General features: G+C 51.2%; 1 protein-coding gene across 8 annotated transcripts; it reads left to right on the top strand.

The window, feature by feature from the left end:
* Nucleotides 1-27,356, top strand: LOC120393464 (B-lymphocyte antigen CD20-like). 8 transcript variants are annotated; one of them, XM_039518045.1, is made up of 9 exons: nucleotides 1,499-1,606; nucleotides 9,269-9,584; nucleotides 13,137-13,454; nucleotides 16,084-16,236; nucleotides 17,409-17,528; nucleotides 21,083-21,145; nucleotides 24,370-24,591; nucleotides 25,118-25,192; nucleotides 25,324-27,356. In XM_039518045.1, the coding sequence occupies exons 4-9, from the start codon at nucleotides 16,132-16,134 to the stop codon at nucleotides 25,435-25,437; spliced, it is 699 nt and encodes a 232-aa protein (XP_039373979.1). In that variant the 5' UTR covers nucleotides 1,499-1,606; nucleotides 9,269-9,584; nucleotides 13,137-13,454; nucleotides 16,084-16,131; the 3' UTR covers nucleotides 25,438-27,356. The 8 variants fall into 8 exon arrangements, with proteins under 8 accessions (XP_039373978.1, XP_039373979.1, XP_039373982.1 ...); XM_039518044.1 differs by lacking the exons at nucleotides 1,499-1,606; nucleotides 13,137-13,454 and adding an exon at nucleotides 1-36; XM_039518048.1 differs by lacking the exon at nucleotides 13,137-13,454 and having other exon boundaries at nucleotides 16,116-16,236.
* Nucleotides 27,357-27,625: the final 269 nt, after the last annotated feature.

Raw genomic sequence — 27,625 nt, 5'->3', positions numbered from 1 at the left:
AGCCGCCAGCCAGCCATAGACTTTGCACAAGTGCTTGTGGGTGCACGCACCCCCCCCCCCTTCCCTGGACTGACTCCTTCCCCTCTGCAGCAGGCCCCCTGGCTTTGCCCCTTGTTGCCTGCCCCGTTTGCCCCTCGTAGCCTTTGCGCCCCCCCCCCCCTGCCCAGCTTCGGTTTGTTTGCCTGCCCCGCCCGTCTCCCTTTGCAGCTTTGTTTGTTCCGCCCCAGCCCTGGAGCCAGCCCCTTGGTCCCTCTGGCCCACTCCCAGCCTGGTTGCTCCCCTCCCTCTGCAGCCCCTCACCCTGATTAGCCCCTCCCCTTGTGCGCCCATAGCTCCATCAGTGCGCTTGTGCCTCTCCCCTGTTTAAGTTTGCCCCTATTGCACTGCACCCCCCCCCCCCATTGCTCTTGCTTCCCTTCCCCTCCCCTAGTGCAGCTACAGGAGCCGGATTTCAATCTCATGTCAGTGACTGACCCCCCCCCAAGTTGTTGATACTCCCCCTATCTGCCCCCCCTCCCAGTTTGGGACCCTCCTCCCCTGCCCACAGCCTAGCGGGGAGGAGTGGTTGGCCTATTTTCCCCCTTCTCCGGTGTTTTCCCTCCCTCCCGACTCAGCATGGCGGGAGACACGGCAGGTGGGACCCCAGGGACAACGCCTGTCCCCCTCCCCGCCTGCTCCCCACACCCCCTCAGTCTCGACCTCAACCGCCGCTGCCGGACCACCTGCTCCCACTGAGGCGCCGGCAGCAGCGACTGACGGGGTGCCCTCTGCTGCTGCCACGTCCCTCGCCCCCTCTGACTCTGGGGGAGCCCCCCCAGCTGGCGGAAAGGGTCGGGGCAAAAAGAAGGGAAAGGGCCCCGCTAGAATGACTAAGCCCTCCATGGCAGAGCCTGCCACCGCTGCCGCGGCCCCGCCACCGGCCGCGGTGTCCCTCCCCGCTGTCCCCTCCACCAGCTCTGCGGGTGCCCCTCCCTCGGCCCCCAGAGCGTACGCCCACGTGGCGGCGGCCCGCCCGCCTGCTACTACATCATCTCCCCCAACCGCCGCCTCCGCTACCATCTACAGCGGCCAGGGCCCCTTCCCCACCTTGACCCGGAAGCATGGTGGGCACCAGGAGGCAACGGACGCCTCGCCCCACGTGGAGACCTACCTGCGGGCGTTGGCGAGGGTGATGGGGCCCACGGCCATTGTGGCAGCCTCCAAAATGTACGGCAAGGTGGTTTTCTTCCTTGCCTCAGAGGCCGCCGCCCAGGAGGTGATGGAGAAGGGCCTGGCGGTGGGGGGCGTGTTCGTCCCCCTGGAGCCGCTGGAGGACCTGGGTGTCCATGTCATTCTGACCTCTGTCCCTCCCTTCCTGCTCAATGTCGCCCTGTTACCCGGCCTCTATACTCTGGGGAAGCCCCTTTCTGTTGTGAGCCCTCTCCCCTTGGGCTGCAAAGACCCCACCCTCCGTCACGTCATCTCATTCCGCCGGCAGGTGCAGCTTCAACTGCCGCCGGCGGCGCGTGGCGGAGAGGCGCTCGAGGGGTCTTTCCTGGTCCCTTATCAGGGGGCCCATTACCGGGTGCACTACTCGACGGGGGAGGCCCGGTGTTACCTCTGCCAGGTGACAGGGCACGTTCGGAGGGACTGCCCTTTGGCCCGGCATGGGGGAGCGCCCGGGACTCCCGAGCCCCAGCAGGGTGCCGGCCCCGTCATCGCCGGCACCCCTGGCCGCCCGGTGCCCAGAGTCGCCCCTCCTCCTCCTCCTCAGCCCATCACTGCTTCCGCTCGGGCCTCAGGGGTACGTCCTCCAGTGCACCCAGACGAGCAGGAGAGCCCTGCCTCTGCTGCCTGCACTCTGGTGGGGCCTGTGGAGGAGGGTGCGGCAGGGGTACTGCCGGGTGTGGGAGAGGGCTCTCCCCAGGGGGACACTTCCCTCTCTCCTGCTGTCCCACCAGTGCCTCTCCAAGCCCCCGAACTGGCATCCTTGCCCCCCAACCCAACCCCTGTCGACCAGCCTGAAGACGATGCCATGGAGGGCTGGACCCAGGTACAGGGTAAGCAGGGCAAGAGGAAGGCTCGGGCTCCACTTGTGCCATCTGACGCGGAAGCCCCCCGTAAGACCAGAAGGGGGGCTACGGACACCTAGCCTTCTGCCATGCCCACAGGGTCGACCCATCTGCCAGTGCTGGCTAGGGTAGACGTGGCAGCACCGGAGGGTACCACCATCCCTCCTCCGCAGTCCCTCCTTGCGGAGGCCTCCGATGAGACCCCTCCTGTTCCTTTGCCGCCTGTGCCCCCTGCAACACCCGAGGTGAGCGTCGTCTCGGGCGTGAGCAGGGAGTACCCTGGGGTGGGGGGCGGTGAGCTCCCCTCCATCTTCACGGAGATTGAGGCCCTGGGTCTGACCCCCCCCCCCGTCACCCTGGGGGACGACGACCTCTTGTCAGCGGGCCTCGACCTAGCCGAACTCACCCCAGCTTCCCCTTCCCCGTGTTTCCTCATCCCGACTGCCATGTCCGCTCCTGCCTCTGAGGGTCCCCTGGACCCCTCGACCTGCCCAGCCATGGACGGCACCCTGCTGCTGGCCGCCAAGCCTGTTGAGGCGACGGCCGGAGCCTCGTGGCCAGGAGACGGGCTACCAGGGGTGTCCCTCGGTAGTGCGGGGCAACCGAGTTCCTTCCCGGGCGGGGGCCCCCCTGAGGGTTCTGCGTTTCTTCACGCTGAGGCTGCTCTACCTGCCGTTGAGCCCGAGCCTGGTGTCACTGGGGACCCCCTCCCTACCCCTCAAACCCCCGCGCCTGGCCGCGAGGAGCCACCTACTGATGGTCCAGCTCTTGTGACCCAGGGTCCCATCTCTGTCCCTCCCTCCACCCCTGATCCTGACCCCAGCCCTGCCCTTACTCCTGGCCCTGGCCCTATCCCCTCCACCTCCCATGATGTTATTGCCACCCCTGGAGCTGTCTCCTTCCCTTTCCCGGAGGATGACTCCCAGGGAGCGGCCTTTGAGTTTCACAGTCCCGACCCACTAGGGGCTGCACTCTTCCCTCCACCGCCCCCCATTGAGCCAGGGTCCGCCCCTTGCTTGCCCATCCCAATAGGCCACGAGGCTGCGCCAGAGGCCCCACTGGCGGATCACCGGAGGCCAGTGACCCCACCCCACCATGTGCTGAGAGAGGAGTTGCAGGAGTTCCTGGAGGACGGCCGGGGCTCCCGCAACAAGGTCCCGCTTGCTCTCCAGCGCTGGGGGGACTTCCACCAGATCCTCCGGGCCGTGAGGGCCCTCTTGGGGGAGGGCAAGAGGACCGGGAAGCAGGGTGCTGTGGCTTACCATCGGGTGCGCAAATTCCGTGACTCCTTGCTCACCTTCGGGGAGGGCCATGGCTTGCTGCGCAGCCCACCGGGGGCTGTGAGTGCCCCTGCTGACGAGGATCCCCCTCAGCCTGCCTCATGGCACTTGTCACCTTTGCCACACTGAACACCCGGAGCTGTAGGGTGGGTTTCCACAGAAGCCAGGTGCTCTCCTTCCTTCGGGAGGGGGGGGTACTCTGTGGTGTTCCTGCAGGAGACCCACATGGATCCGGCCGCTGAAGCTAGCTGGCGGCTGGAGTGGGGGGACGGGGTCTACTTCAGCCATCTCACAACCCGTAGGGCTGGAGTGGCTACCCTGTTCTCCCCCGACCTACGGCCTGAGGTGCTGGGTGTCGCCGAGGCTGTGCCGGGCCGCCTGCTGCACCTCCGGGTCCACATGGAGGGGCTTGTGGTCAACCTCGTCAACGTCTATGCCCCGACATCAGCCCCGGAGCGGCTGCGGTTCTACCAGCAGGCGTCCGCCTTCCTCGGCTCCTTGGATCCTCGTGAGTGCCTGGTCCTGGGCGGGGACTTTAACACCGTCGTAGAGGAGCGGGACCGAGCAGAGCCCGGCCGCCGCAGACGTCCTCCGGGAGATTGTCACCCAGCACTCCCTGGTGGATGTCTGGCGCGACCACCACCCGGACGATGTCTCCACGTTCACCTATGTCCGGGTGGAAGCCCATCGATCGTGCCGCTCCTGGTTGGACCGCATCAATTTGTCACGTTTCCATCTCTCACGGGCCCAGTCCTCCAGCATCCGGCCGGCCCCTTTTTCGGACCACCACCTCGTCACCGTGACGGCCTCTCTCAGTGCGGAGAGGCCGGGGCCGGCCTATTGGCACTTTAACAACAGCTTGCTGGAGGATGGGGGCTTCGTGGCGTCTTTCCGGGAGTTCTGGCTGGCCTGGCGAGGGCAGCGGTGTGCCTTTCCCTTGGCGCGGCGGTGGTGGGATGTGGGGAAGGTGTGCGCCTGGCTCTTCTGCTGTGACTACACCCGGGGCGCCAGCCGACAGAGGGATGCGGCAATAGGGCAGTTGGAGCGGGAGGTCTTGGAGCTGGAGAGGTGTCTGGCCGCCAGCCCCGAGGATCCATCCGTTTGCGGGGCTTGCCGGGAGAAGCGGGAGGAGCTCCGGGTCCTCGAAGACCATCGGGCCCGGGGCGCCTTTATTCGATCCCGCATCCGCCTCCTTCGAGAGATGGATCGCGGCTCCGCTTCTTCTACGCCCTGGAGAAACGGAGGGGGGCCAAGAAGCACGTCACCTGCCTTCTGGCGGAGGAAGGCTCCCCCCTCACGGATCCGGCGGAGATGTGCGAGAGGGCCCGGACCTTCTACGCATGCCTTTTCTCCCCGGATACGACCGATCCTGCCACTTGCAGAGTGCTCTGGGACGGGCTCCCGACGGTCAGCGCGGGCGACCGGGACCGGCTAGAGCTGCCTTTCTCTCTGGCCGAGTTCTCGGAAGCCCTCCGCAGACGCATAGAAAAACACAAACTCTTGAGCAATAGTCAACATGGTTTCTGTAAAGGGAAATCATGTCTTACTAATCTATTAGAGTTCTTTGAAGGGGTCAACAAACATGTGGACAAGGGGGATCCGGTGGACATAGTGTACTTAGATTTCCAGAAAGCCTTTGACAAGGTCCCTCACCAAAGGCTCTTATGTAAATTAAGCTGTCATGGGATAAAAGGAAAGGTCCTTTCATGGATTGAGAACTGGTTAAAGGACAGGGAACAAAGGGTAGGAATTAATGGTAAATTCTCAGAATGGAGAGGGGTAACTAGTGGTGTTCCCCAAGGGTTAGTCCTGGGACCAATCCTATTCAATTTATTCATAAATGATCTGGAGAAAGGGATAAACAGTGAGGTGGCAAAGTTTGCAGATGATACTAAACTACTCAAGATAGTTAAGACCAAAGCAGACTGTGAAGAACTTCAAAAAGATCTCACAAAACTAAGTGATTGGGCAACAAAATGGCAAATGAAATGTAATGTGGATAAATGTAAAGTAATGCACATTGGAAAAAATAACCCCAATTATACATACAACATGATGGGGGCTAATTTAGCTACAATGAGTCAGGAAAAAGATCTTGGAGTTATCGTGGATAGTTCTCTAAAGATGTCCACGCAGTGTGCAGAGGCGGTCAAAAAAGCAAACAGGATGTTAGGAATCATTAAAAAGGGGATAGAGAATAAGACTGAGAATATATTATTGCCCTTATATAAATCCATGGTATGCCCACATCTCGAATACTGTGTACAGATGTGGTCTCCTCACCTCAAAAAAGATATTCTAGCACTAGAAAAGGTTCAGAAAAGAGCAACTAAAATGATTAGGGGTTTAGAGAAGGTCCCATATGAGGAAAGATTAAAGAGGCTAGGACTCTTCAGTTTGGAAAAGAGAAGACTAAGGGGGGACATGATAGAGGTATATAAAATCATGAGTGATGTTGAGAAAGTGGATAAGGAAAAGTTATTTACTTATTCCCATAATACAAGAACTAGGGGTCACCAAATGAAATTAATAGGCAGCAGGTTTAAAACAAATAAAAGGAAGTTCTTCTTCACGCAGCGCACAGTCAACTTGTGGAACTCCTTACCTGAGGAGGTTGTGAAGGCTAGGACTATAACAATGTTTAAAAGGGGACTGGATACATTCATGGTGGCTAAGTCCATAAATGGCTATTAGCCAGGATGGGTAAGAATGGTGTCCCTAGCCTCTGTTCGTCAGAGGATGGAGATGGATGGCAGGAGAGAAATCACTTGATCATTACCTGTTAGGTTCACTCCCTCAGGGGCACCTGGCATTGGCCACTGTCGGTAGACAGATACTGGGCTAGATGGACCTTTGGTCTGACCCGGTACAGCCTTTCTTATGTTCTTATGCATGCCCACCAACAAGTCTCCAGGCATGGACAGGCTGACCGTGGAGTTCTACCGCGTGTTCTGGGACGTCCTCGGCCCGGACCTGGTCGCCGTCTGGGCCGAGTCCTTGCGGAGCGGGGTCCTCCCTCTCTCGTGCAGGCGAGCCATGCTCGCCTTACTGCCGAAGAAGGGGGACCTTTGCGACTTACGGAATTGGCGTCCCGTCTCGCTCCTCAGCACGGACTACAAGATCGTAGCCAAGGCCATCTCGCTGTGGCTGGGGGCCGTGCTGGAGGACGTGATCCACCCAGACCAGACCTACACCGTCCCGGGCCGTAGCATCTTCGATAACCTGTATCTGGTCCGGGATCTCTTGGAGCTTGGGTGCAGGGATGGTCTGTCGTTCACCCTCCTGTCCCTGGATCAGGAGAAGGCGTTCAACAGGGTGGACCATGGGTATCTCCTGGCCACTCTGCAGGCGTTCGGCTTTGGGTCCCAGTTTGTGGGGTTTCTCCAGGTGCTGTACGCTTCCGTAGAGTGTCTGGTCAGGCTCAACTGGACCCTGACCGAGCCGGTCAGCTTCGGGCAGGGAGTGCGGCAGGGGTGCCCCCTCTCGGGCCAGCTGTACGCCCTGGCGATCAAGCCCTTCCTCTGTCTCCTCTGCAGGAGGTTGACAGGGTTGGTGCTTCGGGAGCCGGAGCTGCGGCTGGAGAGGGATGTGCTCCTCGTGGTCCAGGACCCGGGCAACTTGGCGCAGGTGAGGCCTGCCAGACCGTGTACTCGGCGGCCTCCTCCGCCCGGGTCAACTGGGTCAAGAGCTCTGGCCTGGTGGTTGGGGACGGGTGGCAGGCGAGCTCCCTCCCACCCACGCTTCAGGCCATCCGGTGGAGCGCGGGTCCGCTGCTCTATCTCAGCGTTTACCTTTCTGCCACGTATCCCTCTCCGCCGGAGAACTGGCAAGGTTTGCAGGGCAGGGTGGCGGAGCGGCTCCGGAAATGGACAGGACTCCTCTGATGCCTTTTCCTCCGAGGGAGGGCACTGGTGCTCAGTCAACTGGTCCTGTCCATGCACTGGTACCGGCCCAACACCCTGGTCCCAGCCCCGGTGTTCCTGACCGACCTCCGGAGGGTGGTTCTGGAGTTCTTTTGGCCAGGACTGCACTGGGTCCCTGCAGGGGTGCTCCACCTGCCACTGGAGGAGGGAAGGCAGGGCCTGAAGTGCCTGCGCACTCAGGTCCATGTCTTCCGCCTCCAGGCACTGCAGAGGCTCCTTTTTGGTGCGGGTAGTCCGGCATGGAGAGCCCTGGCGCACGCCTTCCTGCGCCACTTCCGAGGGCTCCGATACGACCGGCAGCTCCTTTATCTCTATCCGAGGGGCCTTCCGCGAGACCTCTCCGGGCTGCCGGTCTTCTACCAGGACCTCCTCCGGACCTGGAAGCTGTTCTCTGCGACCAGGTCCATGGCGGCCACCGAGGGGGCAGATCTCCTCGCAGAGCCCCTGCTACACAACCCCCAGCTCCGTGTGCAGGTGGCGGAGTCCCCCGCGGTGCACAAGAGGTTGGTCCTGGCAGAAGCCACCAGGGTCGGAGACCTCCTGGACTACGCCTGGGGAGACTGGCTGGATCCCCTGACGCTCGCTCAACGTATGGGTCTCTCCAGACCTTGTACTCCCCGGCGCGTACTACAGGAGGTGAAGGCCGCTTTGCCGCCCGCTGCTCGGGTTTACCTCGACCAGGTCCTGTGTGAAGGCACGCCCCGCCCACCCCAAGCCCTCCAGACCTCTTCATCGGGCCCCTAACCCATGGACCCGACCGGCCCCCCCGCCCCTTCACCGCAAGCCGGCTGCACAATCTGCAGCCGGTCCGCTTCCAAACCGCGCCAAGGAAGCATCTCTACGCGCTCGTGCTCCACACCCTTCACTTCTTCACCCTCGTGTCCCTCCCCAACACCAAGTGGCAGAACCTCTTGCCACCTCTGGAGGGTGAGGAGCCCCGGTGGGCCAGCCTGTACTCCACCCTGATCCCGAGGCCCGTCGGGGATCTCGGTTGGTGGCTCCTCCATGGGGCCGTGAACATGGGCGTGTACTTGGTGCGGTTTACCCCTGTCCCAGACACCTGCCCCTTCTGCGGTGTGAGGGAGACCCTGGCGCATGTCTACGTAGAGTGCGCCAGGCTGCAGCCCCTATACCGGCTCCTCACCAATATCCTGTTGCATTTCTGGCTGCACTTTTCCCCTCACCTCCTTCTCCACGCACTCCCTATCCGTGGCCCCACAAAGTCGCGGGACCTCCTGCTCAACCTCCTCCTCGCCCTGGCAAAAATGGCCATCTACGTGACCAGGGAGAGGAGGTTGGCCAATGGAGACTCCTGCGACTGTGGGGCTTGTTTCCGATCCTTAGTTCGTTCATGTCTCCGGGCGGAGTTCCTCTGGGCGGCGTCCGCTGGCTCCCTTGATGCCTTCGAGGAACAGTGGGCGCTGTCCGGGGTTCTCTGCTCGGTGTCCCCATCAGGCTCCCTTCTTATGACCCTTTTCCGCACTCCTGTCCCTGTTCTTTTATTAGTTGTCCCCCGCAATTAGTGGGTTTCTGAGGCCCTGTGGATCCTCCCCTTAGGCTGAGGGGGGGTTCCGTTAGCATGGGACGGGCTTCTGCCTGCCCCGTTTCCTGGAAACCCAATAGATACAGCTCTATACAGGGTAAAACAGATTTATTTGGGTTTAGACCCCATTGGGAGTTGGGCATCTGGGTGCTAAAGACAAGCATGCTTCTGTGAGCTGTTTTCAGGTAAACCTGCAGCTTTGGGGCAGGTAATTCAGACTCTGGGTCTTTGTTGAAGTAGACAAGAGTGTCTGGCTTGGCAAGACAGGGTGCTGGAGTCCTGAGCTGGCAGGGAAAACAGGGATAGAAGTAGTCTTGGCACATTGGTTGGCAGCTCCCAAGGGGGTTCCTGTGATGCAACCCGTCACAGATGCTCTGATCTTTAATTGTTTGGCTGCTTCCCTCAGCCACCCATCGTGGCACTAAAATCATCATTTCACCACATCTAGTTCCTTTTCTTTTGTTCTGGCAGGAAATGAAAGTTTTGTTTCTAATCGGATTCTGAAATCACGTGACTGTGCAGCACAAGTTGAGCACCCAGTTGGCTACAAGAAGCTAAGAGGAGAGGCAAGAAGCCTGAAAGAAAGGCAGATAAATCCTATGTTTCCTTTGGAGGCGTCTTCCCTCTCTATTTCTGCTGCCTGAGATAAAGCTAGGTCCCAGCCACACTCTCGTGTTTGTCTTCACTCAGACAAGGAATAAGAAGTGGCTTTTTGAATCTCCTTTTGGACCTTGTCCAGCTCTTCATTGCAACGTGACAAAGGCGGCATTGGCAGTTGAAGGGAAAGGTATCCTGTTAATTTCATGTACTAGCTAATGTGTATCAATAATTTCACAGTCTCTTACCTGCAAGAAGCTTTAATGACATTCCTGAGCTAACAAACTTTCGAGAGACCCAGAGATTCTTTTCCAAGCTCTGAGGAATGGATGACATGGATTTTTGACTCTCAGTGTGAATGATAGTGTGGTTCTGAAATTAATGTATTACCAAGAATGGGTCAAATTTCACCCTAGCTTACCTCATATGCAATGTCCCTGCAATTAATGGAGTTGAAGGGCATGTGATTTATGGCACATTTTGGGGTCAGATTCTGATCCTAATGGCATACGTTTAAATCTGGAGTGACTCTGTTTAAGTTACTCCTGATTTACTCTAGCTAAAATGAGATCAGAACCCAATCCAATGCTTCTTAGTACAGTTTACTGCATTGATGGTATAAGTGCTGTAGAAATACCTAGGTAAGCACAGGGTTATTACATGGAATTCCATGTATGATTTAGGAGAGATGGGATTGTTCAGTGGTTAGCACATTCATCTGGGACTGAGGACACCTAGGTTCAATTTCCTGCTTTTCTACAGACTTCTTGTGTGATGCTGGGCAAGTCACTGAATATCTCTGTGCTCCAGTTCCCTGTCTGTAAAATGGGGACAACAGCACTGCCCTGCCTCACAGGGGTGTTGGGAAGCTAAAGACCTTAGGTAGATATTGCCTTATGCCACTTGGTGATTTGAGAGGAGTTACCATTGAAGGGGAAAGGAGTCCAGGAGAGCTGGCTGTATTTTAAAGAATCCTTATTGAGGTTGCAGGAAAAAAGTATCCTGATGCGTAGGAAAAATAGTAAATATGGCAGGCGACCAGTTTGGCTTAACAGTGAAATCCTTGCTGACCTTAAACACAAAAAAGAAGCTTACAAGAAGTGGAAGCTTGGACAAATGACCAGGGAGGAGTATAAAAATATTGCTCAGGCATGCAGGAGTGAAGTCAGGAAGGCCAAATCACACTTGGAATTGCAGCTAGCAAGAGATGTTAAGAGTAACAAGAAGGGTTTCTTCAGGTATCAGAGGGGTAGCCGTGTTAGTCTGGATCTGTAGAAGCAGCAAAGAGTCCTGTGCCACCTTATAGACTAACAGACGTATTGGAGCATGAGCTTTCGTGGGTGAATACCTACTTCGTCGGATGCATGCAAGTGCAGAACAATCTGCACTTTCCACTGCGGAGTGTGTGTGTTGGGGGAGGGTAGCTAGCCTCACTTTCACACCCCACAACTAGCCTCCTTCCTTCTCTCTTGCATTGCACCAGGGTGAGGCCGGATATATATCCCCCCATCAGCTCCCTTGCATTGCACTGGGGTGAGACTACACCCCCACATCAGCTTCCTTGTACTGCACCAGGCTGGGGGGTGGGAATATACCCCCTCCCCATCAGCTCCCTTGCATTGCATCACATAGGGGGTGTACTCCCTATCCCCCCCAATCAGTTCCCTGGCACTGCACTGGGGTGGGAGTCAGGTTTCTTCAGGAATGTTAGCAAGAAGAAGAAAGTCAAGAAAAGTGTGGGCCCCTTACTGAATGAGGGGGGCAACCTAGTAACAGAGGATGTGGAAAAAACTAATGTACTCAATGATTATTTTTTTTGCCTGTTTTCACAAACAAGGTCAGCTCCCAGACTGCTGCACTGGGAAGCACAGTATGGGGAGAAGGTGACCAGCCTTCTGTGGAGAAAGAAGTGGTTTGGGACTATTTAGAAAAACTGGATGAGCACAAGTCCATGGGGCCGGATGCGCTGCATCCAAGGGTGCTAAAGGAGTTGGCGGATGTGATTGCAGAGCCATTGGCCATTATCTTTGGAAACTCATGGCGATCGGGGGAGGTCCTGGATGACTGGAAAAAGGCTAATGTAGTGCCCATCTTTAAAAAAGGGAAGGAGGAGGATCTAGGGAACTACAGGCCAGCCAGCCTCACCTCAGTCCCTGGAAAAATCATGGAGCAGGTCCTCAAGAAATCAATTCTGAAGCACTTAGAGGAGAGGAAAGTGATCAGGAACAGTCAGCATGGACTCACCAAGGGCAAGTCATGCCTGACTAACCTAATTGCTTTCTAGGAGATAACTGGGTCTGTGAAAGAGGGGAAAGCAGTGGATGTGTTATTCCTTGACTTTAGCAAAGATTTGATATGGTCTCCCACAGTATTCTTGCCAGCAAGTTAAAGAAGCATGGGCTGGATGAATGGACTATAAGGTGGATAGAAAGCTGGCTAGATCGTCAGGCTCAGTGGGTAGTGATCAATGGCTCCATGTCTAGCAGGCAGCTGGTTTCAAGCGGAATGCCCCAAGGGGTCGGTCCTGGGGCTGGTTTTGTTCAATATCTTCATTAATGGTGCGGACTGCACTCTCAACAAGTTTGCAGATGACACTAAACTGGGAGGACTGGTAGATATGCTGGAGGGTAGGAATAGGATACAGAGGGACCTAGACAAATTAGAGGACTGGGCCAAAAGAAACCTGATGAGGTTCAACAAGGACAAGTGCAGAGCCCTGCACTTAGGACGGAAGAATCCCATTCACTGTAACAGACTAGGGACTGAATGGCTAGGCAGCAGTTCTGCAGAAAAGGACCTAGGGGTTATAGTGGACGAGAAACTGGATATGCATCAACAGTGTGCCCTTGTTGCCAAAAAGTCTAATGGCATTTTGGGCTGTATAAGTAGGGGCATTTCCAGCAGATCAAGGGACGTGATCATTCCCCTCTATTCAACATTGGTGAGGCCTCATCTGGAGCACTGTGTCCAGTTTTGGGCCCCACACTACAAGAAGGATGTGGGAAAATTGGAAAGAGTCCAGCGGAGGGCAACAAAAATGATTAGGGGGCTGGAGCACATGACTTATGAGGAGAGGCTGAGGGAACTGAGATATTAAGAAAACCTTTTTCACTGGGAGGGTGGTGAAGCACTGGAGTGGGTTACCTAGGGAGGTGATGGAATCTCCTTCCTTAGAGGTTTTTAAGGTCAGGCTTGACAAAGCCCTGGCTGGGATGATTTAGTTGGGAATTGGTCCTGCTTTGAGTCGGGGGTTGGACTAGATGACCTCCTGAGGTCACTTCCAACCCTGATATTCTATGATTCCAAGAACAAACTTTTATGATTTCTTGAGCAGTGGAGGGTTCCACTCAATGGTGGAAGTCCAGCTGATTTCAGCAGGAGCAGGATGAAGCCATGAACATGCTTGTTACATTGGCAAGTTACACTCTGTAGAGTTGGGCCTGGCTGACCACATTATGCCTCTTTGCAACATGTGCGCTTACCCAGGGAGCAAAGCTCTCTGCCCCGAATAATGCATGCCCTGAAATTGGAGTTGCTTCCCTTTCCAAAGTATGAGTGGGGAGAGGCAGAGGTGAATGTGGGGTTTGTAGAAGGGGCAGGCTCTGAAGCTCTAGGGGAATGAGAGGTGTGGAGTGGCAGCAGGATTGATTTTCTGTTTGCTATATAAACTCACTCCCCTGACTTTTTTTTTTTTTCTTCTGTGGATCCTGATGAATTTCCCCCTCCCCATGCTGTGTGGCAGGAGATCTTACTGCCTGTGCCCTACCTGGCTCCTTCGGGCATCACGGGTACTGAAGTTGCTCTGGGAGGCAGAAGGAGCCCTAGGGTGTATGCTTCACCATGGGAACTCAATCAACAGAGGACACCACAAATCAGATGACTGCTACCTATGCCCCTTGCCCACATTAGTTAGCTCCGTTTAGTGGAACAGGGGAGATGCACGAAACTGATGGCGAGACAACAGTGGTTTCGGTCCCTTCCCCCTTTATTTTGTAATCTCAGCTTTTTAAAATTCATGGCCTCTCCTGACCAGAGAGAACAGTACATTCTATTAAGGCTGGTAAGAACAAAGAAATATCATTGGCTACTTCCTCTCTGCTTGTGTTGAATGCTGCTCAGGAAGGAAAACATCTCTACTCTCAGTGCACTGTGGTGATGCTGTGGTCAAAAGCAGCAAGCTCCAGATGTAGCAAAGATATCAGAAGGGGCTTGTGAAAGGAGCGAGAAAGCATTTGTGAAATGAATGAGGTAGGTCCAGTTGCACAGACTAGCAATGAGCTCTACAGATAGAGAGGATCTTGTGCTGGCAGATAAAAACCAAGGGCCTGATTCTCCTCTCTTGCACACACTGACTTCACCTGGTTTATTTCTGGTTTGTTCCCATGTAAATGAGAGAAATTGGAAAGTGGACAAATTGGAGAGAGTCCAGCAGAGGGCAACAAAAATGATTAGGAGGCTGGAGCACATGACTTACGAGGAGAGGCTGAGGAAGCTGGAGTTATTTAGTCTGCAGAAGAGAAGAATGAGGGGGGATTTGATAGCTGCTTTCAACTACCTGAAGGGGGGTTCCAAGGAGGATGGAACTCGGCTGTTCTCGGTGGTGGCAGATGACAGAACAAGGAGCAATGATCTCAAGTTGCAGTGGGGGAGGTCTAGGTTGGATATTAGGAAAAACTTTTTCATTAGTAGGGTGGTGAAGCACTGGAATGGGTTACCTAGGGAGGTGGTGGAATCTCCAGCCTTAGAGGTTTTTAAGGCTCAGCTTGACAAAGCCCTGGCTGGGATGATTTAGTTGGGTTGGTCCTGCTTTGAGCAGGGGGTTGGACTAGATGACCTCCTGAGGTCTCTTCCAACCCTGAGATTCTATGATTATATGAGAAGTGAGCCTATTATATGAGAAGGCTGGTATAAATTGGCATAGGACCACTGACTTCCCTGGCGCTACTCTGGTTGACAGCATCCAAACTTCAGTGGCTTTGGGTCTAATTCATCATTGCACGGTGCCTTGTGTTGTCATTTACACACCACTGCAAAATGAGTGTGCACAGCAGAATGGCACTGTTTTACACTCAGTTTGCAGGGATGTGAATGGCAACTCAAAGGACAGGGCTGTGGGGAGTTAGTCCCAGCTCCACAAAAGTATTTAGGGTGGAAGTTAGGAGCCTAAATACTTTTGTGGATCTGGGCCTTAGTCTCACTCACAGGGGCAGCTGGCCCTTTAAGGGGGCCAGAGCTCAGTTGCACTTGGGCCAGGCTTAGCCCATCTCCCCAGGTGAAGGGAAAAAGTCCTGGGGTCACATGGTGGTAGCATGTGATTCAGACGCAAGCCTATTGGGACATACAGGCCAGGCTGAGGAAGAAACTCAAAGGACTGGAAGGGAGACTCGGAGCCTGGGAAGTGAGAGAGACCTGCAGGGGACCATAGGGGAGCAGGGAAGAGATTATCTAGGCCAGAAGGAAATGCCTGTTTGGAACTATCTGTGTATGGGGTGAGAGCAAAATTCCTCAGAGGGAATTAGAAGCCAAGGAGGGATGTAATGGACTGTGAGGTTGGTTTTGAGTTAAGCTGTTATTTTATGTTGTGACCGAGAAGGGGATCGTAATTCAAATGCACCAGTTGTGGTGGTTTGACTGAAGAGTGGGGAAACTGAGGCAATGGAAGGGTCCACCAGTGGATGAGGCATTACAAACATCCTTAGACACATACCTACTTCACATATACTCCTTTCTATATCCACTCTTGATGGGGTGCTAGGTATCAGAACCTCTTCTAATTTCATAGACTCATAGACTTTAAGGTCAGAAGGGACCATTATGATCATCTAGTCTAACCTCCTGCACAATGCAGGCCACAGAATCTCACCCACCCACTCCTGTAACAAACCCCTAACCTATGTCTGAGTTATTGAAGCCCTCAAATTGTGGTTTGAAGACCTCAAGCTGCAGAGAATCCTCCAGCAAGTGACCCATGCTGCAGAAGAAGGCGAAAAACCTCCAGGGCCTCTGCCAATCTGCCCTGGAGGAAAATTCCTTCCAGTGACTTCAGCTGAGGCTCTGGCTCTGGATGTCTAGGCCCTCCAAGGAAAACTGAAGATCAGTTTTGAAAAGTCTTAATCTAAAAGACAGAGCAAGAAGAAATACAGCTGCAGGCATATAAAGCCAACTGGCTTGATGGGATCTCCTCCCCATTCACCCAGCCATCTTGCAGTCATTCAGTACAAACATGCTCCTTGGGTAGCCACTGACTGTCAGGGCCAGGTTCTGCTCTCCGTTACAGCAGCTGAAATCCAGTGGGGAAGGGGGCCATTGGCTACACCAACAACCAGCCTTAAGAGAGTGACTCTGAATTTACACTGGTGCAGTCGAGATCAGAATCTGTCCCTAGATGGATTTCCCATTTAGTGTAAGCTGAAGAACAGCCCTTAAACCGAATTGGCAGCTATAAAGGGGGCCTTATACAGTAGTAACCCTATGTTCCCCTGCAGAAAGGTGGGGCATGGGGAAGATATGGAGACATGCCCTTCCTGTGTGCTACAGAACACTCCCTGTGCCCCAGCTTGCAAGAGGATTGGACATGGGATCCATATCCCTGGAGATGAACAGCCCACGCCAAATCAACGTGATGTAACAATTATTCCAATAGTGATCTTGTTGCTCATAAATTAATCTCTCTTGATCTCTCTCCCTAGATAAGCTGTGTCTCTGCTGTATTTTTCTCCAGCAGCCGTTGATATGCCATGGCCTTTCCCGGGACTGCAGCTAACAATGTGACTCTGCTCATCCCTCCATACAGCCCTGATGACACTCAGAGGAAATTCCCAAGAAAGAATGAGGCGCTAGGGGTAAATCTGCCACCTTCTCAAACGTGCATGCATGGGAGATGGGGCACCCATTTCACTGTGGAGGAATGTCTGCTGTTCCCCTAAGGGGCTGCCAAACCTCATGTGAACTACCACCCCATGGGCCAACGGGGTGGGGGCACAATATGGCCTTGAGGAGGGGGGAAATTGGGGTTGATCTTCACCAATGCAGAGACTAATGCTATGCACCCACACCTTGCCTGGAGAAGAGACAATTCAAACTAGTTAAGAACATTGCATAAGGTGGTGGGTTTTTTATGGTGAGGTTTCCAAACACCTCTTGGACAACTCATTCTGCAATGCTGCTAATCCCCCTGGGAGTGTGGGAATAATGCTCAATTTCTGAATCAGTGAGGTCCTGGGCAAGCCACTTAACTGCTGTAGTGCCTCAGTTTCCCTCTCTCTTTTAATAACATAATAATACTCACACTTTAATATCTATACTGTTAGCCTTTGGCATGAGCAGTTAGCCAGTATTCAGGGCGTTGCAGAGTTGTTTCCATGAGGTTGAGAAATTGATGCTAAGCTGGGTATATTCTTTGGTGTGCTCTTGTTTATTTACAAAGAATGTCCACAAAGTCCTCTTTCCTGAATACATTGGAACCAAACAATAGCATGCAGCTTCCCGGCTCAGAAATCCCCAATGTCTGCCTCTCCAGTAAGCTCTGTGCCCAAACAGCCCTGTCTCTGTTTCCTCTCAGGGTCACACTTGTAACTGCTTCTCCTGGCTTTTCTCTGCCTCCAACACAGAGAGCTGCAACCAATCGCCTAGCCTTTGTGTTTGCAGCCAGGAAAATCCCACAGCCCACATGGTTTAGTTTTGACCTGCCATGCACCTATTGCCTTGGGCAGTAGCCTCCATTGTTTTCTGCTGTCTTTACTACATAAACAGGCTTGAGTGCACCTTCTGTTTAGCCTGAAGGAATGTGCTTGGCCCATTCATTAGCTGTAATGAGGTTTGTGATTGTGTTAGGATCCAAGAGCCCATGATGGCAGCTGGTAGCCCCTTCCAACTCCATACGGAGTTGTGAGGCTTGAGTAATTAATGTGTCACATTAATTATCATGTAATGCTTTGGGCACCTTCGGCGGTGGATAAGTGCTTATCATTAGGAGAACCTTACTGACTGTACTGACCTTGGTCTCTGCCTGCAGGCTATACAGATCATCATTGCCTTAATACACCTTGGCCTTGGGGGCATCTTGTTCTTCTCTTCAAAAGAATCTGTCCCGCTGTGCATGGCTTCCTGGTACCCGTTCTGGGGAGCAGGACTTGTAAGTGGAATGTACGGAATTATTATTGCTGAAACACGGGGGGCTAGATGGATACTAGCTCTAGAGATAGGAACGATGAGGAGTTATGGATTGATGGCTGGATAAACGTGGTATTGAGAAAAGCAGTGGAGGGATGGCTTCATGGATTCTAAATGTGATCTCCATAAATACTGCCACACAGATTTGGCACTCTCCTATCACACAACTTGGGCAGCACAATAGGGGGGAGGGATAGCTCAGTAGTTTGAGTATTGGCCTGCTAAACCCAGGATTGTGAGTTCAATCCTTGAGGGGGGCATTTAGGAATCTGGGGCAAAATTCTGTCTGGGGATTGATCCTGCCCTGAGCAGGGGGTTGCACTAGATGACCTCCTGAGGTCTCTTCCAGCTATGATATTCTATGATGATTCATAGAATTTATGATTCTATGAACAGAATCTTCCCCTGCTGGGAATACCCCTGATATGGGGGAATCCCCAGCAGGCAGACAACAAGCAGAGCTGACTTCTGCCCCACATCCCTTAGTGCAGAGGCAAGATAGGGTTAAGGAGGGTCAGGCAGGGGTGTTCTGCCAACACCCACTTGATATATGGTCCCTGAGGACCCCAGCTGCTATACACAGCTCTGGGGGATCAGCAGCATATCCCTGACAGCTCCCTGTAACTTGTACCCCTAGTGTAAGCCAGGGGCAGCAGAGATACAAACCCTTAAAGGCAGGGAATATGGCCTGTCTCTTAACCATATTTAATGCCCACACCTCATGGGCCTACTTGTAGAGACAGGCTGCCTTCAAGAGATAAGGAAACACTTTACAGGCGGTGTATTCATCCCCCTCAGTCTGAGGCCAAACCTCAGCAGCTCTAGCAAATACTCAGCATTTGGTAGGTTGAGTGTGGTGTGTGATCGTGAGGGAAATGCGAGGAGGAGGCCTGCTGCCCCTACCTCCAGCATAACTCTGCCCACTTTCCCAAGGTGTGGGTAGACTGTCAAGTGCTGTCTGCTCTGTGGGCCAGCCACAGCTCCAAGGGTTGCAAAGCCACAGAACTACTAATGAGGCCAGAAAGCACCTAGTATCAAAGCCGGTAGCTCCTCTGCAACCGTAGCTGCTACTCTCTCTGACTGAGTGGGAGCCCGCAGCGTAGACTACCTCCTCATGGTTTCCTGTCCAGATTTCTAAACACAGAGCATATGGCACAGCCATCTTCCTCGAGGACAGTCCCTGACTTCAATCCTATTAGAAACAATGGGAAGTTGTGTTCATTAGGGTTGCCAACTTTCTACTCTCACAAAACCAGGGGAGGGATAGCTCAGTGGTTTGAGCATTGGCCTGCTAAACCCAGAGTTGGGAGATCAATCCTTGAGGGGGCCATTTAGGGATATGGGGCTAAATAAATAAATAATTGGGGATTGGTCCTGCCTTGCAGCAGGGGGTTGGACTAGATGAGCTCCTGAGGTCCCTTCAAACCCTGATATTCTAACTGAACACTCTTGCCCTACCCTGCCCCCACTCAGCCCATCCTTCCTCCTTCTGTCACTCACTCTCCCCACCCTCACTCACTTGTTCATTTTCACCAGTCTGGGGCAGGGAGGTGAGGGCTCCAGCTAGGGTTGCAGGTTCTGGTGTGGGGATGAGGGATTTGGGGTGCAGGAGGGGAATCTGGGCTGGGACAAGGAGGTGTGGGGGGTGAGGGCTCTGGCTGGGGGTGCAGACTCTGGGGATGAGGGGGTTGGGATGCAGGAGGGGGGTCGGGGCTGAGGGATTCAGAGTGAGGGAGGGGGCTCTGGGCTGGGACAGGGGATAGGGGCACGGGAGGGGGTCAAGGGTGCAGGCTCCAGGTGGTGCTTACCTCAGGCGGCTCCTGGAAGCAGCAGCATGTCCCCCCTCTGGCTTCTGCGTAGAGGTGAGGCCAGGCACTTTGCGTGCTGCCCCATCCGCAGGCACCACCCGTGCAGCTCCCATTGGCTGCAATTCCTGTCTATTGGGAGCTGAAGAGCTGGTGCTTGAGGTGGGGGCAGCATGCAGAGGAGCCCCCTCACTACCCCTATGCATAGGAGCCAGTATAAGGACATACTGCTGCTTCTGGGAGCTGCACAGAGCCACAGCAGGCAGGGAGCCTGCCTTAGCCCTGCTGCACCACTGACCAGACTTTTAACAGCTTGGTCAGCGGTGCTGACTGGAACCACCAGGGTCTCTTTTTGACCGGGCATTCTGGTCGAAAACCAGACACCTAGCAACCCTAGTGTTCACAGAAGCAGCATCATTTTTATGTGACAAGGCTTTTGTGGCATGGCAGCCATCTTCCTTGAGGGCAGTCTATGGCTTCAGTTCCAATGGAAACAATGGGCCGTGGCAGCCATCTTTAGTAGAGGCATACACCAGTGACTATGTTTATTGAGGGCATGAGTAGCTTCAATCCCATTGCAAATCATGGAAAATGGCAGTCATTTTGAGTAAGGAAAAATTGCAGCAACAATGGCAAAAACAGTGATCCTTCATAACTTTGCTTAACTGCAACCTAACTTCTTCAAATGTACACTGTCACTAATTTCAGCAAGTTTTAGCAATATGGGAGTGTCAGGGATAAAAAACCACAGTCACTTGTTAGCAAACAGGGTCCAAAAGAAGGTGAGATGCTGGGGAGGGGGAGGCTTAAAGGTTCTATTTTTAATTATTTTCCCCTGCGAAACTAAATAGTGGATTTTAGTTGAAAATCTTCAGCAAATTCAGTCTTTACTCCACCCCTGCAATTTGGAGAATGATATGTAACCAACCCTGCTAGGGCTAGCAGTGGGATTTGAACCAGGAAACACTGAAAGCCTCTACTGATTATTCTAAAGAACTAAGTTCTATAGCTGGAAGCTGTGTAAGTCTCTAAAACTTTTTATATGAACCAGCCACTGGAAAGTGACAAAGACTCAGTGTGTGTTACAGAAATACTATATTGGATAGCGACAACAAAGCAGTTGAATCCATGCTTTAAGTGGAAAAACTGAATCCAACCTTAATTATAGATACGCTGGACAGATGCATTCTCGTATTTACCTATGGGCTGACTAGATCATAAATCAACATCCTTCTAGCAGAGAGAGAGAGAGAACAGTGACACAGATGTTTCATAAGATATTCCTATTTTTGTTTTGATTTGACCCAGTCATATGTCTTGCCATGGGCCACTGGTTGCTTACTGATCACTGGCACACTAGTGGGGCTACAGGCTGCTCCCTGATCACTTGAATCAACATACAAGGGACAGGACCAAATAGTTTTATTTTAACTTTCTTTCTGTAGGTGAAGTGACACGTTAGTCCCAGCCAAGGGCACTCTAATCGGGCTAATTTGTCACAGGAAGGATGTAGTCAATGAGATGGACAGATGAGAAAGCTATGAATAGGTGTGAGAGGGATGGGTACATATGCTTGGAGTTGGTGGGTGTAGATGGATGGGGTGGGTGGATGGAATGTTCAGACCTATGGATGGGTCGGGGGAAGGGCTCTTTATCTAAAACTTTAAAGTGACCCTCACCTTAATTAATGATCATTTCCTTTTATTTACAGTTCATCGTTTCTGGGTCCCTCTCAGCTGCAGCTGCAACTGCAAAGAATATCACAGAGGGTCTGGTGAGCTATGCAGTTTCCTGTTATTGGGAGATACTTACAGGTTAACAATAAGGGAAGAAATCAGAGCCCTTGTCTGTCAAGAATGCTCTCCAGGATACAGCTGGTGTCCCATGGGGAGGGGCATGTAATGGTGAAACTCAGAATTGAACAAATTCCCCTCTCACTCAAGGAAAGATGGGTTGCTACAGAAGTGCATGTGAATTTGCTTGAAACACAATTCCCTATAATGGGTGACCTAGGAAGGTGGTGGAATCTCTATCCTTAGAGGTTTTAAAGGCCCAGCTTGACAAAGCCCTGGCTGGGATGATTTCGTTGGGGTTGGTCCTGCTTTGAGCAGGGAGTTGGACTAGATGACCTCCTGAGGTCTCTTCCAACCCAAATCTATGATTCTTTAAAAATATGCATTACATGTGGCATCATGCATGCAAAAGCTAGAAAATGCCAAAGTTAAGGTTGCCCACGCAACTTTAACGGTGCCCCTTGTATATTTGCATTATTGCAGTAGATTGTTTTCTCTGCATGATTGAGTCTGATTTCAGAGCATGGGTTGGATGGGGCTCAGTGAATGAGCCAGCTCTGCTCAATATTTTTCTTTATCCTTAACTTTTCCATGAGTGGACCTCCTCCCTCATTCACCGAACACCATCTGAACTGTTTGGTTAATATGGCAGGGTGTGACAGGACATACCATCCCTCAGAGACCTGGGAATGAGAGAGCCATAGGACTCAGGCTGGGAAGGCAAGGGTTAATTGACAGAGATCAGTCTGCTAGGGCTCATTAGCCTCCTAGATGTCCAGTCTGCAGCAGTTATGAGATGACAGCTTTCTGGTCTGAGGGCAGTGATCCATCTGATCCTTGGAGAAAAAGGTTCTGTTTGTTTCCATTTGGGACTTGGACAGGAGTCAATGAACTGAGATGAAGGCTGTTTCCTCCTGAAGCAGAGCAGGCTGTGTCATTTTGGTTTGGATCTTCACCCCACACCAGGTGTCAAGACCCAGCCATCTAGGTGAAAACTAAGAATTCTAACTGCTAGGCCACGTGGACCCAACTTGGGTCTGGGAAAAAGCTTCTGGACTGATATTTAAAATAACTCCCAAAAAAACGCTGTTTAGGAACAAAGGAGATAGGACTGGAATGGACCTCCTGGGTAATCGAGTCCAGGCACCTGACATGGTAGGAAACCCCATCATAGAATCCAATACATAAATATACCAAGCTCCATCTTAAAACTAGTTGGGTTGTTAGCCCCCACTCCTGCTTTCGTGAGGCTGTTCCAGACCCTTGCTCCCTGAATGAATTGAAACTTTCTTCTCATTTCCAGCCTAAATTTATTCATGGCCTGTTTATCCCCATTCCTTCTTTTGCCAACATTGTCCTTTAGTGTAAATATCTCATCTCCATCCTTGGTGTTTACAAATCTGATGTATTTATAGAGACCAATCAGATTCCCTCCCCCGCCCCCAGACTTCATTTGTTTGAGGATCCCTTGTGGACCCTGTCTAAATTCATCTGCAGAATTAGTCTTCCCTTTAAAAGGAGAGGGCCCAGAGGATGTGGATATTTACCTGCCTGTGGAGGCATTAATCGTCCCATTAGGGACTAGGAAGTGGATCTATGCCATATTTTCTCTGGGGAAGAGGAAGGAATCTCAGGAGAGTTGGGGATGGTAACCTAGATGGCCACCTACAACTAGGGTCTGATACTGGAATTCTAAGGGCTTATCTAGATGGAGAGTTAGTGCACAGCAAGCTGGGGTGTAAATCTTCAGTGCTGTGATGGGGTGGAGTAGGCCTAAAGGGCCCCTGCTGGAGGCCTCATGGTCCTGCCACACCCCATCCCAGACAGGAGCAGAAGAGAAGTCCTCTAAGTGGCCTAGAGTGACTGCAGGAGTGGCCAGTCAGGGGGCAGAAGTTCTACAATAAAAAGAGCAGTGGAGACAGTCAGTTTCTGCCTGGAGCTGGAAAAGAGGGAACCGTGTTCCTGGTTGGCTGAAAAAGCAGCCAGTGCGGCAAGCAACGGGGTGCTAAGAAGGAGCTCCTGGCTGGGTGGCTGGCTGCTGGGACTGAACAAGGACTGAGCCCAGGGAGGGCTGCAGGAAGACAGTGTCTCTAGAGAGGAAGTCTTGGGGCTATGGCCCCATACCAGGGCTGGGGGACGGAAAGAGGGCATACCCTGGAAGGGGTTTGTTATGTCCCACCTACAGACAGTGTGTGTGTCTTGGCCAGAGGGCTGAGTCACTGAAGACTCACCAAAGAACCCATCAAGCGAGGGGGCACTCGCAAGAGGTGAGTGCCACCCCGTTCCACAAACTCTGATTGCAGACACACACAACTTGACCAGTTTGTGGTGTTTTGCCAGTTTGTAGTGTTTTCACTGAATTGTTTATTTAGAAAACAAACAAAAAAATTCAGAAAAAAAATGTTTTGACATTTTTTAAATGGTTTGAACTGACTTTTCAAATCAAATTATCCTCAAATTTTATTTTTAAATTTTCAAAAAATGTTAAAATGTTTGCAATTGTAATGAAACGTTTCATTTGGCTCGAAATGATTTTTTTTGATTTGCTGAAATTTTTTTATTTCAATTTGATGCCAAAACAATTTTTTTTTTATTTTTGAAAATTGCCAGTGAACCAAAAAACCATAATTTGCACAACTCTAATCCTGTGATACTATGTAAAATTTCCCATTAAGGAGACAGAATCCAGGTGTGATTAGCACACTTAACTTTGCCATTTCCTGACTTCTCTGTCCTTCATTTAACAATTTAATCATTTATTTCCTATGGCCAAGGTAAGATGTATTTTTTTCACTCTCTTAGTACTTAAAAAAAAATTGCTGAACTGTTTTTGTTCACATTTTCCCCAAAAGTTCATTCATGGTCTTAAAACAAATATGGAAAATTGCAGCCTAGAAAGTGAAAAGTTTGACAAAGTTCTAAGTAACTGAAAAAGCCCTTTCACACTCAGGCAACCTTAACTATAGAGTGTTGCTAATCATTCTGTCTATTAAAAGGAAGTGTTTCTCTGCCATATGTGTATTTTGTTGATCTCTTAATCTGTGTGTGGAGGGATGAAGTCAGAGGGAACGGGGCAAAAGAAGGCTGGAATGTTGCAAATATGGGTTGCTGTGCTTATGTATGTACATGGCTCAAAACTCAGTGGCCATGTGTCTGGGTATTGATATGACTGTCCTAACTTATGCCCTCTGCATGTCTCTTTCAGGAGGCAGGCAGCAATATGTTGAATGCCATCAGCTTCCTTGCCTCATTAGCTGGAGGAATAATGTTGGGAATTGATTTGATTAATATTTGCATTCTAAACAAGTATAAAGTTTCCATCCCGATTTTGGATAAAATCCGCTTAGTCAGCTTTCTTCTCCCTCTTCGCTGTGAAGAAAGCCCCATCCCTTGGGACTACTGTCAGAGCATCAGTTCTTACAATACGGTAAGTGCTGAGGTTCCACAAGGTGCTATGAATTCTGTGTCTTCTGAGCTATTTAGAACTGGTGATGGCTCGGCATCTAAGGAGGGTCAACGCTTGGGTTTGGAGAGTTATCCACATTCATTGGAATCTCCTTGACCTTAGTATTAGCATGGGAGATGTTTAAAGACAACAGGCACTGCCTGGAACTTGGATGCATGGTAGCATGAGAAACATTGTTAGAAAATAATTTTAGTAAATGCTCATCAAATTCTCTGAAACATTAGAGAAGGTTCAAGTCTTGTTTTATGCAAACTGATAGGTTTTTGGTTTTGGTCTCCCCATTCAGGCCCTTGTGTTACTTTCTCTCTGTGGGCTAAATTCTGCTCTTGGTTATGTTGGTGTAACTCCTCTGAAGCCAAACTGCATTGACTTCAGTGGAATTAACTCTGGATTTACACTGGTGTAGCTGACACCAGATTTTGCCCTATTAATCCATAAAGGATAGTGTCACTAATTGTATCTCTCTCTTTTTGGCGGTGTGGCATAGGGCATCTTGGCCTTGATGCTGATCTTCTCTGTAATCCAGAACATTGTTTCTAAAGCTGCTGTCTCCTCTGACTCGGTGAGGACTTAAGATATTAAGTCAGTGCCTGTATCAGGGTGGAGGTTCTTTGTCTGGGCTGAGGGAGTGGATGGAGAAGGAAGATGGTGGCAAGGAGACCCACCAGATAATGATTTTGTCTTTTCTTCCAGGATAAGTCACAGGATCATAAGGCAGAGCAAGTGTTTCCTTTGCTGTCACCCCCACAACCACAGTTCAGCAATGGAACCAGTCCTCCATGGCAGCAGTCTATCAGCAGCATCTAACAAACTCCAAGCAGCTTTCATGGGTAAACAGCATATATGCAGGGTACCTGAATCTCTCCCTCCCATTGCAGATAAGATGCCCTTCTCTCTCTTCTTGAGTCTGGTCCAGGGATCGCATGTGTTTTCACAGTACGCAGAAGGGAAGATGGACAATAATTACTTACTAGCTTTATCCAGCCTCTTGGAAAACGACTCTTATGCCAGCTTCTTCAATAATGGGTTGAAAAGGGATCGTGAGTTGGTTCTTACAATCTCACTTGATCTGAGTGTATGGGGGTAGTGGGCTTACCTCTCATCTCCCAAATGGGATGGATTTCCAGCAACTTTAGAAATCCTGGAAGCCATTGTGACTGTGTTGAAATGTCACATGGTGATGAGCTGTTGTGTTTCCCAGACAGAGCATGGAGAACAGAAGAGCCCTATTATAGCAGCAGCAACCTCTATTGATAGTTATTGGGTTTTTTCCCCTTTGCTCCCAAATTTCACCCTTTTAGGCTGAAATTTTCTAATCCCTGGTTTCTGTTTTTAGGTGCACATGGAGTTTAAAAGGGGAAGTAGCTCCGCTACATCTCAGACTGTAAGAGTGACAAATACCTGACATTCCTTAATTATAAAATAATTCTTATGCCACTCTTTTGAATGGTTCTCTTGCCCAAATGGGTAGCATTAGAAAGATGAAATTTCCTAGAAAAATAGCCTTCATTTAAGAGAAGGACCCTGAAGAGTTCTGGTGAAGATCAGCTTGAATTTGGCAGCAAAGGCTGAGGGTAGGTATCAGTTAAACAAGGGTAAAAATCCCTACAGGTGTCTTAGTTACCTAAAAGCCAGGCAATTCAATATTAAGGTTAAATTTACAGGAAACCCAACATTAGAAAATGTGGAAAGTAACTATTAAATAACCCAAATTACCTTAAGTCTGGCTTCCCTTAGGGGCAGTTTGTGGAGCCTTTGCTTTAGTGAGTAGAACTGGGAGATTAATTGCCTTTTTTTTTATTTGGTGGCTGGCCCAAAAAATCTGACAAGCTTTTTGTTTTCAGATCAACCCAAAATGACACTCTCTTTTTTTTTTTTTTTTTTTTAATTTCAGCAAGAAACCAAAGCCGCCAACAAAAACTTTGTTTTGGGTCAAATTAAATGTTTGTTCAATCCAAAATGTTTGTTTTGCGGTCTTTTGCCCTTTGTTGTTGGTGTTTTGGGGGTTTTTTTAGTTAAATCTAGCTGAATTTCTAAATAAAATGTTGACATGTTTCAACTTTGAAACATTTCCACCCCCGCCCCAATTTTTTTCAGCCAAAACTCTGCCAAATTCAACCCGAATTCGCCATCAGTTTCAGTCAACCTGCAACTGATTTTTCTTTGGAAAATTAACTATACACCAGACTCCCCCCACTTCTACTAACGAAGACTTATTGAAGTAGTCTTATTGGTTCCAATGGAACAACTCGCCACTTGTGTAAGGGAGCCACAATCTTGATCTGAGAGACCCAGATCTTTAATCATCCCTTCCTTGTTCCTTTTGATTGTGAATTCTTTTTCAAAGGAACCCAAGGAAGTTAAGCACCAACTGCCTTCAGCTCATACGAAAACTCCAGCCTTCATATCAAGATAAGGCCTGCTTCTGTATCAGGGACTCAAAGCCACCAGCTTTGCTTATTGCTTAAAATGTGTACAGCTGTTGTAGTGGTAGACTACCCAGGTGCAAGGGGAGAAATGTACTCCAGAGAGAATTGGTTTAGAACTGGTTTCATGTTTCCATTGTAAACACACTAGCTTTGTGTCTAATGATGCCGGCTGGCACATGGAATCACAGCACCCAGTCCTGTGAGCTGCTGGGAACTTTGAAGGATTGGGCCTTTAATGATGAGCAGGGAATGATCACGATCAGCATGTTATTTGTCTAATAAAAAACTTGGAAAGCAGTGGGTTTTTTCCTGTGGCATGTGAATGGCCTTTAAGAAAGCTAGAATCAGCATCACAACTGTGTGATTAAAAGTACAGGAAAGCATTCTGTCCTTTGTTATCATAGGTGCTGACTTTCTAATGTGCCAAGGGGTGCTTAACCCCTGGCTCTGCCCCAGGCCCTGTCCCCACTCCACCCCTTCACCCAAGGCCCTGCCTCTTCCTGCCCCTCCCCAACTACATCACACACTCACTCCTCCCCTCTGCCCCCCACACCTGAGCATCTCTT

The sequence above is a fragment of the Mauremys reevesii genome, unplaced genomic scaffold (assembly GCF_016161935.1).
Source record: "Mauremys reevesii isolate NIE-2019 unplaced genomic scaffold, ASM1616193v1 Contig2, whole genome shotgun sequence".
NCBI classification, from domain to species: domain Eukaryota; kingdom Metazoa; phylum Chordata; order Testudines; family Geoemydidae; genus Mauremys; species Mauremys reevesii.
The sequence above is the reverse complement of the archived record's forward strand: the minus strand, read 5'-3'. Positions and strand labels throughout refer to the sequence as shown.